At 40.7% G+C, this 14,922-nt stretch overlaps 1 protein-coding gene across 2 annotated transcripts in view; it reads left to right on the plus strand.

Moving 5' to 3' along the window:
- Positions 1 to 14,922, plus strand: part of LOC126100372 (alanine--tRNA ligase, mitochondrial) — a 99,341-nt gene that overhangs the window by 49,237 nt on the left and 35,182 nt on the right. For both annotated transcript variants that reach the window (XM_049910981.1, XM_049910980.1), the window contains exon 9: positions 3,556 to 3,946. In XM_049910981.1, the coding sequence (XP_049766938.1) occupies positions 3,556 to 3,946 (391 nt within the window). The remainder of the gene's footprint in view (positions 1 to 3,555; positions 3,947 to 14,922) is intronic.

Here is a 14,922-nt window from a genome sequence, read left to right on the forward strand (position 1 = left end):
ACCTGCCAGCGCTTTTGTTGGGTAAGTCTCATCATCTTTCTTTTTAAATATATTTTTCCCACGTGGAATGTTTCCCTCTATTATATTCATATCATTAATTTGAATCCAACAATCATGTTTGTTATTGTTATTGTCACTTTTACATTTCGTAGTCTTTTCTGTCATCTTATTTCCTCCTTCTGGTTATGGCCTTTACAAATGTCTGCTTGTGTCTGTGTATGTGTGGATGGATATTTGTGTGTGTGCGAGTGTAAACCTGTCCTTTTTTCCCCCTAAGGTAAGTCTTTCCGCTCCCGGGATTGGAATGACTCCTTACCCTCTCCCTTAAAACCCAATCCTTTTGTCTTTCCTTCTCCTTCCCTCTTTCCTGACGAGGCAACCGTTGGTTGCGAAAGCTAGAGTTTTGTGTGTATGTTTGTGTTTATTTGTGTGTCTATCGACCTGCCAGCGCTTTTGTTGGGTAAGTCTCATCATCTTTCTTTTTAAATATATTTTTCCCACGTGGAATGTTTCCCTCTATTATATTCATATCATTAATTTGAATCCAACAATCATGTTTGTTATTGTTATTGTCACTTTTACATTTCGTAGTCTTTTCTGTCATCTTATTTCCTCCTTCTGGTTATGGCCTTTACAAATGTCTGCTTGTGTCTGTGTATGTGTGGATGGATATTTGTGTGTGTGCGAGTGTAAACCTGTCCTTTTTTCCCCCTAAGGTAAGTCTTTCCGCTCCCGGGATTGGAATGACTCCTTACCCTCTCCCTTAAAACCCAATCCTTTTGTCTTTCCTTCTCCTTCCCTCTTTCCTGACGAGGCAACCGTTGGTTGCGAAAGCTAGAGTTTTGTGTGTATGTTTGTGTTTATTTGTGTGTCTATCGACCTGCCAGCGCTTTTGTTGGGTAAGTCTCATCATCTTTCTTTTTAAATATATTTTTCCCACGTGGAATGTTTCCCTCTATTATATTCATATCATTAATTTGAATCCAACAATCATGTTTGTTATTGTTATTGTCACTTTTACATTTCGTAGTCTTTTCTGTCATCTTATTTCCTCCTTCTGGTTATGGCCTTTACAAATGTCTGCTTGTGTCTGTGTATGTGTGGATGGATATTTGTGTGTGTGCGAGTGTAAACCTGTCCTTTTTTCCCCCTAAGGTAAGTCTTTCCGCTCCCGGGATTGGAATGACTCCTTACCCTCTCCCTTAAAACCCAATCCTTTTGTCTTTCCTTCTCCTTCCCTCTTTCCTGACGAGGCAACCGTTGGTTGCGAAAGCTAGAGTTTTGTGTGTATGTTTGTGTTTATTTGTGTGTCTATCGACCTGCCAGCGCTTTTGTTGGGTAAGTCTCATCATCTTTCTTTTTAAATATATTTTTCCCACGTGGAATGTTTCCCTCTATTATATTCATATCATTAATTTGAATCCAACAATCATGTTTGTTATTGTTATTGTCACTTTTACATTTCGTAGTCTTTTCTGTCATCTTATTTCCTCCTTCTGGTTATGGCCTTTACAAATGTCTGCTTGTGTCTGTGTATGTGTGGATGGATATTTGTGTGTGTGCGAGTGTAAACCTGTCCTTTTTTCCCCCTAAGGTAAGTCTTTCCGCTCCCGGGATTGGAATGACTCCTTACCCTCTCCCTTAAAACCCTATCCTTTTGTCTTTCCTTCTCCTTCCCTCTTTCCCGACGAGGCAACCGTTGGTTGCGAAAGCTAGAGTTTTGTGTGTATGTTTGTGTTTATTTGTGTGTCTATCGACCTGCCAGCGCTTTTGTTGGGTAAGTCTCATCATCTTTCTTTTTAAATATATTTTTCTCACGTGGAATGTTTCCCTCTATTATATTCATATCATTAATTTGAATCCAACAATCATGTTTGTTATTGTTATTGTCACTTTTACATTTCGTAGTCTTTTCTGTCATCTTATTTCCTCCTTCTGGTTATGGCCTTTACAAATGTCTGCTTGTGTCTGTGTATGTGTGGATGGATATTTGTGTGTGTGCGAGTGTAAACCTGTCCTTTTTTCCCCCTAAGGTAAGTCTTTCCGCTCCCGGGATTGGAATGACTCCTTACCCTCTCCCTTAAAACCCAATCCTTTTGTCTTTCCTTCTCCTTCCCTCTTTCCTGACGAGGCAACCGTTGGTTGCGAAAGCTAGAGTTTTGTGTGTATGTTTGTGTTTATTTGTGTGTCTATCGACCTGCCAGCGCTTTTGTTGGGTAAGTCTCATCATACTGAGATACTCCAGTTCTTCTCAGAGCAACCCTGATCCAGATTTTTCTTGCTCTTTCTGCTAAAAGTAGTCCGCCCCTGGTAGCTGAGTGGTCAGTGTGACGGAATGTTAATCCTAAGGGCCTGGGTTCGATTCCCGACTGGGTCGGAGATTTTCACTGCTCAGGGACTGGGTGTTGTGTTGTCCTAATCATCATCATTTCATCCCCATCGACCCGCAAGTCGCCGAAGACTTGCACCAGGCGAACGGTCTACCCAACGGGAGGCCCTCGTCACACAACATTATTATTATTTTATGCTAAAAGTTTTAAACTCTGTGACCAATGCTACCATTTTCTTTCTTGAAGAACAGCTTACAAAGAAAGCTTAATAAGCACCTCCTCCACGGTGAACTGTATCGACACACTAACATTATTCAGACCTTTGGGAAAAAGAACCAGTTCATTTTAGACATGAAACAACTGTTGCTCCACAGATGTACTCGTGTAATCATTAAGTCTGCGGTAACAGATGGACACCAACTGAATAGTGTAACTGTAGAAACCTGAGATCTTTTGCAAAGTAGCACATTCTCTGTGTATTATGTAAAATTGTAATTTTCAGTCTTTTTAAATCTAAACCAATTGTGTGGGTGTGGGTGTGTGTGCGTGTGTGTGTGTGTGTGTGTGTGTCCTTGATAAACATCTGAAGCTACTTATTATTAATGACAAAAAGTTACTTATGGAGCATTAAGAAGCAGTTTATCGTATTAACTTCCTGTGAGATCTCCGTAATGATGTCTGCATAACACTGTGTACTGAATAAATGAAGTTTCGTTTCTATCACCATTCTCATAAATTCATTCACGTGTCACAAGCCTTGTTTAGAAAATAACCACTTTACTAAATTATGTAGGTATAATTTATAATTTTCTTCCTGACTCAAAATGGCAACTAATGTGTTTATTAATAAACAGCAAAATAAAACAATATGACACACATTGTGATCAACAATGCAGAGAAATAAAAGTAGTTTTCCTTCACATAAGACTTTGAGTGAATAAATTTTATTAAATATAGCGTGTATGACATTGTGATTCATTCTGCTCAAGGTATTAATGAAAGGTTTCATAACAGCAAATTTTTGGACAGTGAAGTGGAAAACTTCTATTTAGTCTTTTCTTCATCCTACACATGTGCTAGCCAATGGCAGGTATGTTTTTCTGTTTGTTATTTGTCAATTTTTCACAATTGAGTGCAAGATAGTCATAGTATGCTGTGCACTTTTCATTGCTTTTATAGGGGAGAATGGTGCATAATTGTCTATCTGTTTGCTCATATTTTACAGATATGTCTGTGTCTGTCAGTGATGAAATATCCTTGTGTATTGATTGTGACAAAAGACTTGCTAACATGCGAAATCACACTGCGACTCACCTAATAAATGCTGCTCTAAGAAGAATTTTGACAGTGACATGTCAGAACTCAAGCCGTGTGACCAGCAAGGACCTATTTTTTGATTTCTCAGTTTATGGAGAGGAATTTGGAACACAACAAGTGAAGATCCTGGAGAAAGCACTTAGAGAGCTTATCAGCAGTAAATTACCGGTGAAGCGTAGGTCTGTTTCTGAAAATGAGCTTCTGATGCTTGGAAATGTTACGTGTGTGCCTGGAGAAGTTTATCCAGAACAGGGCATCTATCTCATAGAGGTGGAATCAGAAGATGGAATTGTGTCCAGGTAATACTAATGTCAGATAATTGCAACTCCAGATTGGAATATCAAAAGTATAAAGAAATAGATTACTACTCACCGCAAAGATGACACATTGAGTTGCAGATAGGCACAATGCAAATTCTGTTACAATTTCACTTTTGGCTTCAATCAAGCAAGCACATTTAGTGCACACATGACTACCATCTCTGGCAGCTCGGACTGGAATGCTTCCGTTCTGAGCTGCCGGAGGTGGCGACCGTGTGCGTGAGGTGAGCTTGCTTGTATGAATGTCTTTTCATTGTGCCTCTCTGCTACTCGACATGTCATCTTCATGGTGAGCAGCAATCTATATTTTTCCTTACATTGTTAATACTTGTCAAGTATTATTTGCCTTAGGTATTGTCAGAATTTTATGTAATGAATTTTTCTCTTAATACCATATAGAACGTTGTTCTGTCACAGTAGATATGAAAAGTGTTTACCATCATCAGTGTGCCCAGTCTTTACAAATTATTTGACAATTTAATAATCACTACTGGCAAGGTTGCATTTTATACCTATAGACCCTGAGGCTATATCTGTACTTTGGGCCCTAAGAGGGAAAAATATTGTTAAGTTGTCCCACATCACAGTATTGAAATGAAAACCTTTATTTTAAATATTTGTGGTGCGGGCCTGTTCATAAACGAACAATCAACTTTCAGCGTAATGTGAATCTAAGGCTGTGCTGTAGATCAACTATGCTGTAGATCAACTATGCTGTAGATCATCACAACCCTCATCCCAAGACAATAGCAAAAATTTATGAGATCTGTGGCAGAAGCAATTTAAAGCAAATTTTCCTGGCCCAAAGTAACCATAAATAATCAATGAAAAAAACTGAATGATTTCAGTTTTTGCACTCAAATTACTTAATCTCATTTCTTGCCTCGCTGGTTCCCCTAAACTACCCTCCAGTTCACTATGCAAAATAGACACGTTGTCAAACTTTATACCACAGAAAAAATACTCCCGTTGGTGCTGTTCCTGTTTTTTAGCCTGTTTGGTAATGACTATAGAATTCTCATGAAATACATGTCAATCTATAGAGTCATTAAGTTGAAGTTTGTGCACCAATTGTGATTTCTATGAAATACGGTACCTTTACTTCTGTATTATCTTCCATATTGTGACTGTAGTGGTCCTGCAGGTAGAGCACTAGGGTCTGATGCTTAATGTCCCAGGTCCAGTTTTGGGTAGGGGTGGATATTTTTCGTTGTTCCAGTCCCTCCAGGATGGCCTCACGTCCACTCCGCCTCCTAGCAAAGGAACCGGTAATCTTTCCTTGAGGTGAGAGACTGATGGACCTGGCAACCTCCCATTCCAAGTGCTGTTATGAAGAAAGGGTTTCATTCTACCAGCAGCCAGGCCAACGGGCCAATAGCCCAGTGACAGCCTTGCACTGCAGAGTGCACCTTTACCTTTACCATCTTCTTCACTGTTGATATTTTCAAGTACAGCATGTTCAAAAAGCTCCCCATAGCCTAGGTACACCCCGTGTTGTACATTGAAATACTTACATATAACAACAATGCATCCACTAGATGAGTATGTGCAGCATCTCGCCTTACAAAGATGCATGTGTGCCTTTGTGTCATCCTTGTGGTACATCTCAGGAGTTACACTTTCTAAGGCTTCTTCAACACTTTTGCATAATCCCTCTGTAGTCCCATAATGACGGTGAGCCACAGAGGACTATGTCATTCCCCAAAATGAGTAGTCTGGCATGGTAAGGTCTGGGCAGGACTCATGATGACACCTTGGTTCATATCGTAACATGAGACAGGTTCCTCTGCAGCTCTCGCAAATAATGAGGATTTTTTGTAGGCCAAAAAACCACATTCCTCTTTTGTGAACTGAACTATATCGCACATTTGTCAGAAAATAACTCTCTCGTGGGAGACACTACATTTGGAAACTGTCTCAACAAAGCACAGCAGGCTGCAACGCACTGCTCCATTTCATCAAATAAGTTGTTTGCAGGTATTACTTTAGATCCTTTCATTTTCAATTAGTTTGCAATGGGGTCATGCACAAAGGAAGGCTAATGCTCGCATCTCAATACTTTAATTTTTGAGAACATTTCTCTCTGAGTACAATGTTTTTTATTTTATTATTTTTTATGTTACTTAGAAATGAACATGAATAATCACAACTGCAAGAAACTTCTTTTTTTTATGAGGTTGTTAGTTTCGGTCTGATTTAGACCATCTTCAGACCTCACACCACGATGGAAGCACCATTCTAGAATTTGCTTGGAATATTTTGGGAGAACGAAGGAAAACTCAGATACATGAAGTGCTGAACCATCTCAACATAAACAGTTTTCACTTTTTTCCATTCAAGCGGCAAGGGCAAAAATTCACTTAACACTTGAGATGATTAGTTGTCGATACTCAAGACTTGGAACTTTGCTGACATTTACACAATATCTCTCTCTCTCTCTCTCTCTCTCTCTCTCTCTCTCTCTCTCTCTGTCTGTCTTTCTCTCCCCCTCACCCATGTGTGTGCGCGTGCACATACGCACGTGCGTGCACAGCTGACACTGTAAATTGAATGGACTGATAGGTTGTGTCAGGTGGAGAAAGAAAAGGGAGAGAAGAGACAGGGAGGAAGAGGGAGGATTGGGGAAGGGTGGCTCACAACTGGGAGTGAGAAGCAGGAGGTACACTACACAGGAATGCAGTGAGCTTGTTCTGCTTTGTGCAAGAAGACGTTGGGGAGTGAGTTGACAGATGGTAATGGAGCAGGGCTAGAGAAAGACTGTAGAGAAGATGATGTGGGTGCAGGATGAGTGAAATTAGGGTCATGGAGCAGGGGTGGATGTGGACGTGGGCAGGGGAGAGCAGAGGCTGGTGCTGGGAGTGCTTACAAGATCAGTGAATGTGTTTCAAGGGCTATTTCTGTCTAAGTAATTCAGAGAAACTGGTGTTAGGTGGAAGGATCAAAACGGCACGTGTGTAAAGCAGCTGTTGAAATCAAGCAAGTTATAGCCACCCTGAGCATATGTGTGTCTGTTGTGCTGTGACATTTCACATTATTTTTGTAAAATATACTGAAATTGGCACACTAGTGTGAAAGGGGGTGCAACGTAAGCTTAGTGACAAAATCTATGCAGTTCACACATTTATTTGCCTACAGTTATGTATGTAAGCCAACTCCCAGCAGTTCCTTTGTCTTAGAGTAAAATCATGTGCATTACATAAATTCACTTCAAAAACTTAGATACAAAAACCCGGTGTAAAATTTAAATGTTTTCTTGCTGATTTTATCAAAACTTGTGCAGGTGTCGAGATATATTGTGTAGTATTGAATCATCAATTTTAAATGTAACCTGTGATCTTCAGGAAGGTATTATATTATATAGCATTAATTTGTCAGCTGTAAGGTTAACTGTGCTCATTCACAAATAATTGTTCCCAAATTTTGTTGTATGTTTATGTGAGAAAGGTGTAATTTGCGAAATTTCAAATGCTTGCAAAGATTTTTGCGATTTACGAGTATTTTGTATAACTTATTTTATAATAAATTAGTGTTGCGATTTACAGTTACTGTGAATAAGTAATGTATTTTGTCATATTAGATCTTTCTTTTTAAAGGAGTATATATTGACTACATTTATCATAAAAAATGCTTCTGTCAAACTTTCTTAGTAACTATAACCTGGAAAACACTTCAGAGAAGTAGCAAGACTTATCTCGAGTTTTCTATTGTCATAATAGATCTCAATTTTGGCTATAAATTACTTAAATTCCAAAAGACTGCTGATAATTTTTATAGCTTGTGAAACTCATAAATTAAAAGAGAATCAAGAAGCTTAGCATAAAATACTGCATCAGCCATAAATTGTTTACTGTTTGTAAAATGCTGCACCAGCCAGAAATTGTTTACTGTTCTGTAAAATAGTGTACCAGGCATAATGCAGCCCTACTGTGTTTGCTGTTCTCAGGTAGGGGATGAAATGGTTACTATTTGTAAGCAGCTGGACATTGCCCTGTCGACTGTTAAGTTATTGGTAGCTGCCACAGATGGGTGAGTTGGGAGGGCTAGTAAGAGTTGTGTATCAGGGGTACCAGAGATACCTAAAGTGCTTCCCTCTTCTGTGGATACTGTCTTTTCTGCAGGAAATACAAGCCACATCGCTACCCATCCACTTGATTGTGAGTGGCCCAGGCATCCCATACAGGGTAGACAGGGACCAAGGAGGACTCAGGGTGTTGTACTGATTCCTGTAACAGACAAGTTTGAGGTGCTGTATTTCAGTGAAATTTCACCTGCTTTGGGGAAACCTGCTTTGCCCCGTGTCAAGAGGAGGCAAACAGAAAAAGGGCAGTGGTTAAAAAGGGTAGTGGTTAATTAATTGTCGACAGTTCAGTCAGATGTAAAGTGAATAATGGTACTGCTTAGGGAAATGGAAACAAGGGGTGGGAAGCAGCACCAGATACACTCAGTCTGTATGCCTGTGGCCTCATTCAGCATGTTGATGAGACTATTCTGGCAGCTATTGAGGGAACAGGGTTCAACCAACTACAGATTGTGATGCATGTTGGAATAAATAGTGCCTGTCATCTGGTCTGTGAGGTCATATTTGGATCATTCCAGCAACCAGCAGAGAGAGTTGAGAAAACCAGCCCTGCTCGTGGAGTTTCAACGAAGCTCACAATCTTCAGAATTGTCCCCAGAACAGATCGTGGTCCCCCACTTTTCAGTCGAGTGGAAGGCTTGAACCAGACACTCCCAGGTTTCTGTGACAAGGTAGACTGCGACTTCCTGGACGTACATGATAGGGTTGAGAACTGTGGCAGGTTATCAAGATTTAAATGAGCTTGAACGTGGTGATATAGTTGGCGCACGAGCGATGGGACACAGCATCTCAGAGGTAGCGATGAAGTGGGGTTATTTCTGTACGACCATTTCACAAGTGTACCGTGAATATCAGGAATCCGGTAAAACATCAGATCTCCGACAACGCTGCAGCTATGCTTCAGAGGCTGCTACTGAAGTAGCTGACTGTGTGTGGAGTGGACAAAAGGTTTTTTAGTGTAGGTGACTCTCCACCAAATCCAGAAGTGTCAGTGTAAGATCAAAAGAAATGCCTCCAACAGGTGATGGTATTAAAATCCTAGTGGTTAACAGAGTGCCAGAATTTGAAGGGCTCATGAAAAGCAGTGAAGCTCACATGGTTCTAGTTACAGCAAACTGGTTGAAACCTGAAATTGACAGGACTGAGATGTTTAGGGAAATTTTAAGTAAATATTGAAAGGATAGGAAAAGGGGAACTGGAGGTGATGTATTTGTTGCAATAGACAAGAAATTCAAATCCACTGAGATGGAAATTGAAGCAGCATGTGAGAGTATTTGGACAAGACTCAGTATCAATGGTGGGCAAAAAATGATAATAGGGCCCTTTTATTGACCTCCAGATTCTCCTCTTGATGTAACTAAAAACTGTAGTTCACTTACACATGAGTTCCCTAATGATACCATAAGCATTGGAGGAGACTTCAATCATACAAAAATCAACTCACATCATTATAGTTTTGTTAATGATGGGTACAACAAGATGTCCTGTGAAACATTAAATGCCTTCTATTGAAAGCTACTAGAGCAGATAGTTCAGAACCCCACCCATGACTGAAATATACGAGATCTAAGGCAACAAACAGACCTAACCTTTTTGGGGAAGTCCACATCAAAACTGGTATTAGTGACCATGAGGGAGCTATAGCAACAATGAATACCAAAATACAAAGGGCAACTAAAAAAAAAAGCAGAAAGATTTATATATTCAGCAAAGTAGACAGAGAAGTAATAGTATCAGACCTCAATGAGGAACTTGAAACTTTTAGCTCAGGACAGGTGCATGTAGAGGAACTATGGCTCCACTTTAAAAGAATAATTGACCATGCATGGGATAGATATGTATCTAGTAAGACAGTTCATCATCGGAGAGATCCTCTTTGGCCTACAGTTACTGTAAAGAAAATTCTAAAGAAACAGAGACTACTGCATAATAGGTATAAAACAAAGCATAATGGAATGTGTTTGGCAGTCAAGAGAACAATGTGTGAAGCCTTCAGTAATTCCTGTAGCATAATATTATCAAATGATCTTTCACAAAATCCAAAGAAATTCTGGCCATATGCAAAGGCTGTTACTGGCACCAAAGTTAGCGCCTAGTCACTTGGATGAAATCGGAACTGAAGTTGGGAGTAACAAAGCGAAGCAGAAATCTCAGTTTTCAAATGTTCCTTTACAAAGAAAAATGCAAGAATATTGCCACAACTGAATTCTCGTACCACTGGAAAGATGAGTGAAGTAGATATTACACGACTGACCATTAAAATTGCTACACCATGAAGATGATTTGCTACAGACGCGAAATTTAACCGACGGGAAGAAGATGCTGTGATATGCAAATGATTAGCTTTTCAGAGCATTCACACAAGGTCGGCACTGGTGGCTACACGTACAATATGCTGACATGAGGAAAGTTTCCAACCGATTTGTCATACACAAACAGCAGTTGACCGGCGTTGCCTGGTGAAAAGTTGTTGTGATGCCTCGTGTAAAGAAGAGAAATACGTACCATCACGTTTCTGACTTTGATAAAGGTTGGATTGCAGCCTATCGCGATTGCGGTTTATCGTATCGCGACATTGCTGCTTGCGTTGGTCAAAAGCCAGTGACTGTTAGCAGAATATGGAATCAGTGGGTTCAGGAGGGTAATACGGAATGCCGTGCTGGATCCCAATGGCCTCGTATCACTAGCAAGCAAGATGACAGGCATCTTATATGCATGGCTGTAACGGATCGTGCAGCCACGTCTCGATCCCTGAGTCAACAGATGGGGACGTTTGCAAGACAAAAACCATCTGCATAAACAGTTGGACGATGTTTGCAGCAGCATGGACTATCAGCTCGGAGACCATGGCTGCGGTTACCCTTGATGCTGCATCACAGACAGGAGCACCTGCGATGGTGTACTCAACGACGAACCTGGGTGCATGAATGGCGAAACGTCATTTTTTCGGATGAATCCCGGTTCTGTTTACAGCATCATGATGGTAGCATCCGTGTTTGGCAACATCACGGTGAATGCACATTGGAAGCGTGTATTTGTCATCGCCATACTGGTGTATCACCTGGCGTGATGGTATGGGGTGCCATTGGTTACACTTCTCGGTCACCTCTTGTTCGCATTGATGGCACTTTGAACAGTAAATGTTACATTTCAGATGCATTACAACCCGTGGCTCTACCCTTCATTCGATCCCTGTGAAACACTACATTTCAGCAGGATAATGCACGACCGTATGTTGCAGGTCCTGTACGGGCCTTTCTGGATACAGAAATTGTTCGACTGCTGCCCTGGCCAGCACATTCTCTAGATCTCTCACCAACTGAAAATGTCTTGTCAATGGTGGCCAAGCAACTGGCTCATCACAATACACCAATCACTACTCTTGATGAACTGTGGTATCGTATTGAAGCTGCATGGGCAGCTGTACCTGAACACGCCATCCAAGCTCTGTTTGACTCAATGCCCAGGCATATCAAGGCTGTTATTATGGCCAGAGGTGGTTGTTCTGGTTACTGATTTCTCAGGATCTATGCACCCAAATTGCGTGAAAATGTAATCACATGTCAGCTCTAGTATAATATATTTGTCCAATGAATAGCTGTCTATCATCTGCATTTCTTCTTGGTGTAGTAATTGTAATGGCCAGTAGTGTAGTATCAGTGGCGTTGACTAACAGATAAAATAATCAAAATAAAATAAAGCCCAAGGGCAAAAGGAATCCTTATTAGATTCTATACCCAGCTGTATTAGTCCCCTCTTAACTGTAATCTATTACAGATCCCTCAAACAAAAAAAGTGCCCATTAGTTGGAAGAAAGCACGGGTTGCACCTATCTACAAGAAGGGTAGCAGAAGTTATCCAGAAAATTACTGTTCAGTGTCCTTGACATCCATTTGTTGTAGAATCTTAGAATATCTTGTAAGCTCAAACATGCTGAGGTATCTGGAGCAGAATGACTCTCCATGCCAACCAGCATGGATTGTGAAAGCACATCATGTGAAACCCATCATGCACTTTTCCTGCATGACATCCTGAAAGCCACAGATCAAGGCAGTCTGGAGATGCAGTATTTCTCAATTAATGAAAAGCATGTAAAAACATTCAGAGCACACAGGGTCAGATACAAAGGCGCATGCATTAACACGTCCAGAGAAGCTAAAGGGTTAAGTGATGACTCTACACATCGCTCCCATAGGAATCTTGGGGATAAGATTAGATTAATGACAGCTTGCACAAAGGCACTTAAACAATTAGTTTTCATGTATTCCATTCATGAATGGAATGAGAAAAAGCCGTAGTAACTGGTACATAGAGATGTATTCTCACCAAGCACTTCACAGCGATTGCAGAGAACAGATGTAGATGTAGGTTTAGACGTACATATACATGCACGCAGCAGCACATTCTGCCACTGGATGGTCAACTCTGCTCTCGGCCACAGTTTGGCGCTGCCCAGTTGTTCGAGGGGACAGCTAGGTGATGGTTGTAACCACTTAAAATGCTGTACAAAAATTGCAGCAGAGCTGGTATATGGTGAGATGCTTTCACCTGAAACGACAAGCAATCGAAATTCTGTCAATGGATGTGATTCATTTGTTCCTGTCTGGGATGGTATTGTGTGATTACCAGATTTGTGGAGGTGGCAGTGTGTGTGTGTGTGTGTGTGTGTGTGTGTGTGTGTGTGTGTGTGTGTGTGTGTGTGTGTGTTAGTTACAGGAGCAGTGTGCGGAAGAGTGTTGGATAGATTTGGAGGTAAAATGAAGTAACATGCTACTTAAATCATGTTAAAAGTGTGAACCATCAGCATTCCTCTCCAGTGCACCTGCTGCTTCTCGCTCCCACCTGTCAACCACCATTCACCAACCCTCCCTCATGGTCATTGCCTTGTTCAGCCAATCCACCTGACACAGCCTCTCACCGTGGTTGAGCTGCAGTTCTGACACAGTGCAGTTAGCTGGGACAACATACCCTTACAGTTTCTCTCTCTCTCTGTGTGTGTGTGTGTGTGTGTGTGTGTGTGTGTGTGTGTGTGTGTGTGTGGGGGCGCACTCTTAATTCCATTCATTACAATAATTACATATCAGTAATACAATTGAGTGGATGTAACATATTCCTCAGGGCTAATGATATGCTAGGAAAAACATGTAACCTGTGTTTGGAAGCCTACTTTCTATCACCAATAACCTTCAACACTTGTGCAATATTGTTGATAATGCACTTTGCAGAGTGCTCAACAATTTTTCAAAGAGTGCTTGCAACATAATTGTTGTTCTTTCAGCTAAGTGGCTGCTGCTGTTCCTTTTAACCAAACTTATGATACGAGTCCCAAGTATTGTGAGAGTTGTGTTGTGTTGTGCTGTGATGGTTTGAGTAGTCTGATGAATTAAGCTTCCTAAGTTATACATATATGCTGAGATGTTATTAAGAGTACATTGTGGCATAGAGGCTTCATGTTATAAAGATGGTCCAAAGTGTAGCATGACTAAAAACAGCACAGAAAACTTGTACAGAGTGAGGTAGATACTTGATCCCCAGAGTCACCAGTGGATGTACGCGCAAGAGGCATGTGATCCAGATCTAATAAAGACCTAGACTCAACAAACTAGAGATAATTCAGTTAATATTTTATTTAACATAAAATATAACGGATCATTACAGAAGATTCATTGTGTTTTGGGTGATTGTATTTCAAAAAGTATGACATAAAAGGTACAGTGTATGAAAAAGCAATTTTTGAAGTTTCTTACACATTACAAATGATACATGACAAACATCTGTGAATTACTCAAGTTTGACCTATATACAGGGTGTAACAGTTGATACCTTAATATGTACACATGTCAGCGTGTTGGTTATTTTTTCTCTGCATCAAAAAGTCTTTCCGCAAACATGTTAGAAACTTTATGACCTGATCTTTTGTGCATTACCCTAACTGCACCACTATGTGGACTACTACTGTCAGTATAGACAAACTGTTTTGCATCCACCATGTATTTTCGAGCATTACCTGTCAGTGTTCACCAACGTAGCAGTGATGCGATCATGGAGTTGAGTTATTGTTGTTGCCAACGAGAGGTGGTGAACATTGTCTTTCGCCTGTTTCCAAAGAAGAACAAATGACAAACTGTAAGGTCATGAGACCTTGGGGGTCACTTGAAAAGTGCCAGATTTCACTGAATGCACTCATAGTCTGCTAGTTTGGAAGTTCCTCATTTGGATTGCAATAAGATACTGTATACCAATGAGAGGGAGTTCTTGGAATATGAGGTTTAGGATATTAGCTACCAGTTTAGGAAACAACCAGACTTGTGGTACATCACAGTTTTCTCAGGGAAAAAGTAGGGCTCATACACTTTGGTAAATGTAACAGCACAGAAGACATTTACTTTTGAGGATCTCTTTAGCCTCCACTGTAACAATGGTGTTTGCCATGCCCCACATGTGGGCATTGCAACAATTCATTTGACCAACTATGTGGATCATCCCCTCAAATCGCTAAACACGAATCAGATGGCAATTTCAATACATTTCGTTGCTTCCTGGAAAAGTTAACAAAATTTCACCTCTGATGATGCAGTCACTTGGCTGCAAACGTTGCAGTAGCTGTATATAATATGGTTTCTGATGTAACTGGTTGCACAGAATCTTCTACGCAGTTGGCTGTGCAATGTCTTGTTTGTGACTTACACAACATGTAGGTTTCATTGGGCTATGAAGGAGTGTCCCTCGGACACTCTCCACTGTTTCAACTGCAGCACCTGGTTGTCCAGAGCTTTTTCCTTACAGAGGTGACCTGTGTTTTTGAAATGTTGGTACCATCACAGAATGCTTTGGTGGGTCGATGGTCGCGTGCTGTCCTGCCATATGTTTAATCATA

Source organism: Schistocerca cancellata, chromosome 9 (assembly GCF_023864275.1).
Source record: "Schistocerca cancellata isolate TAMUIC-IGC-003103 chromosome 9, iqSchCanc2.1, whole genome shotgun sequence".
Lineage (NCBI taxonomy): Eukaryota > Metazoa > Arthropoda > Insecta > Orthoptera > Acrididae > Schistocerca > Schistocerca cancellata.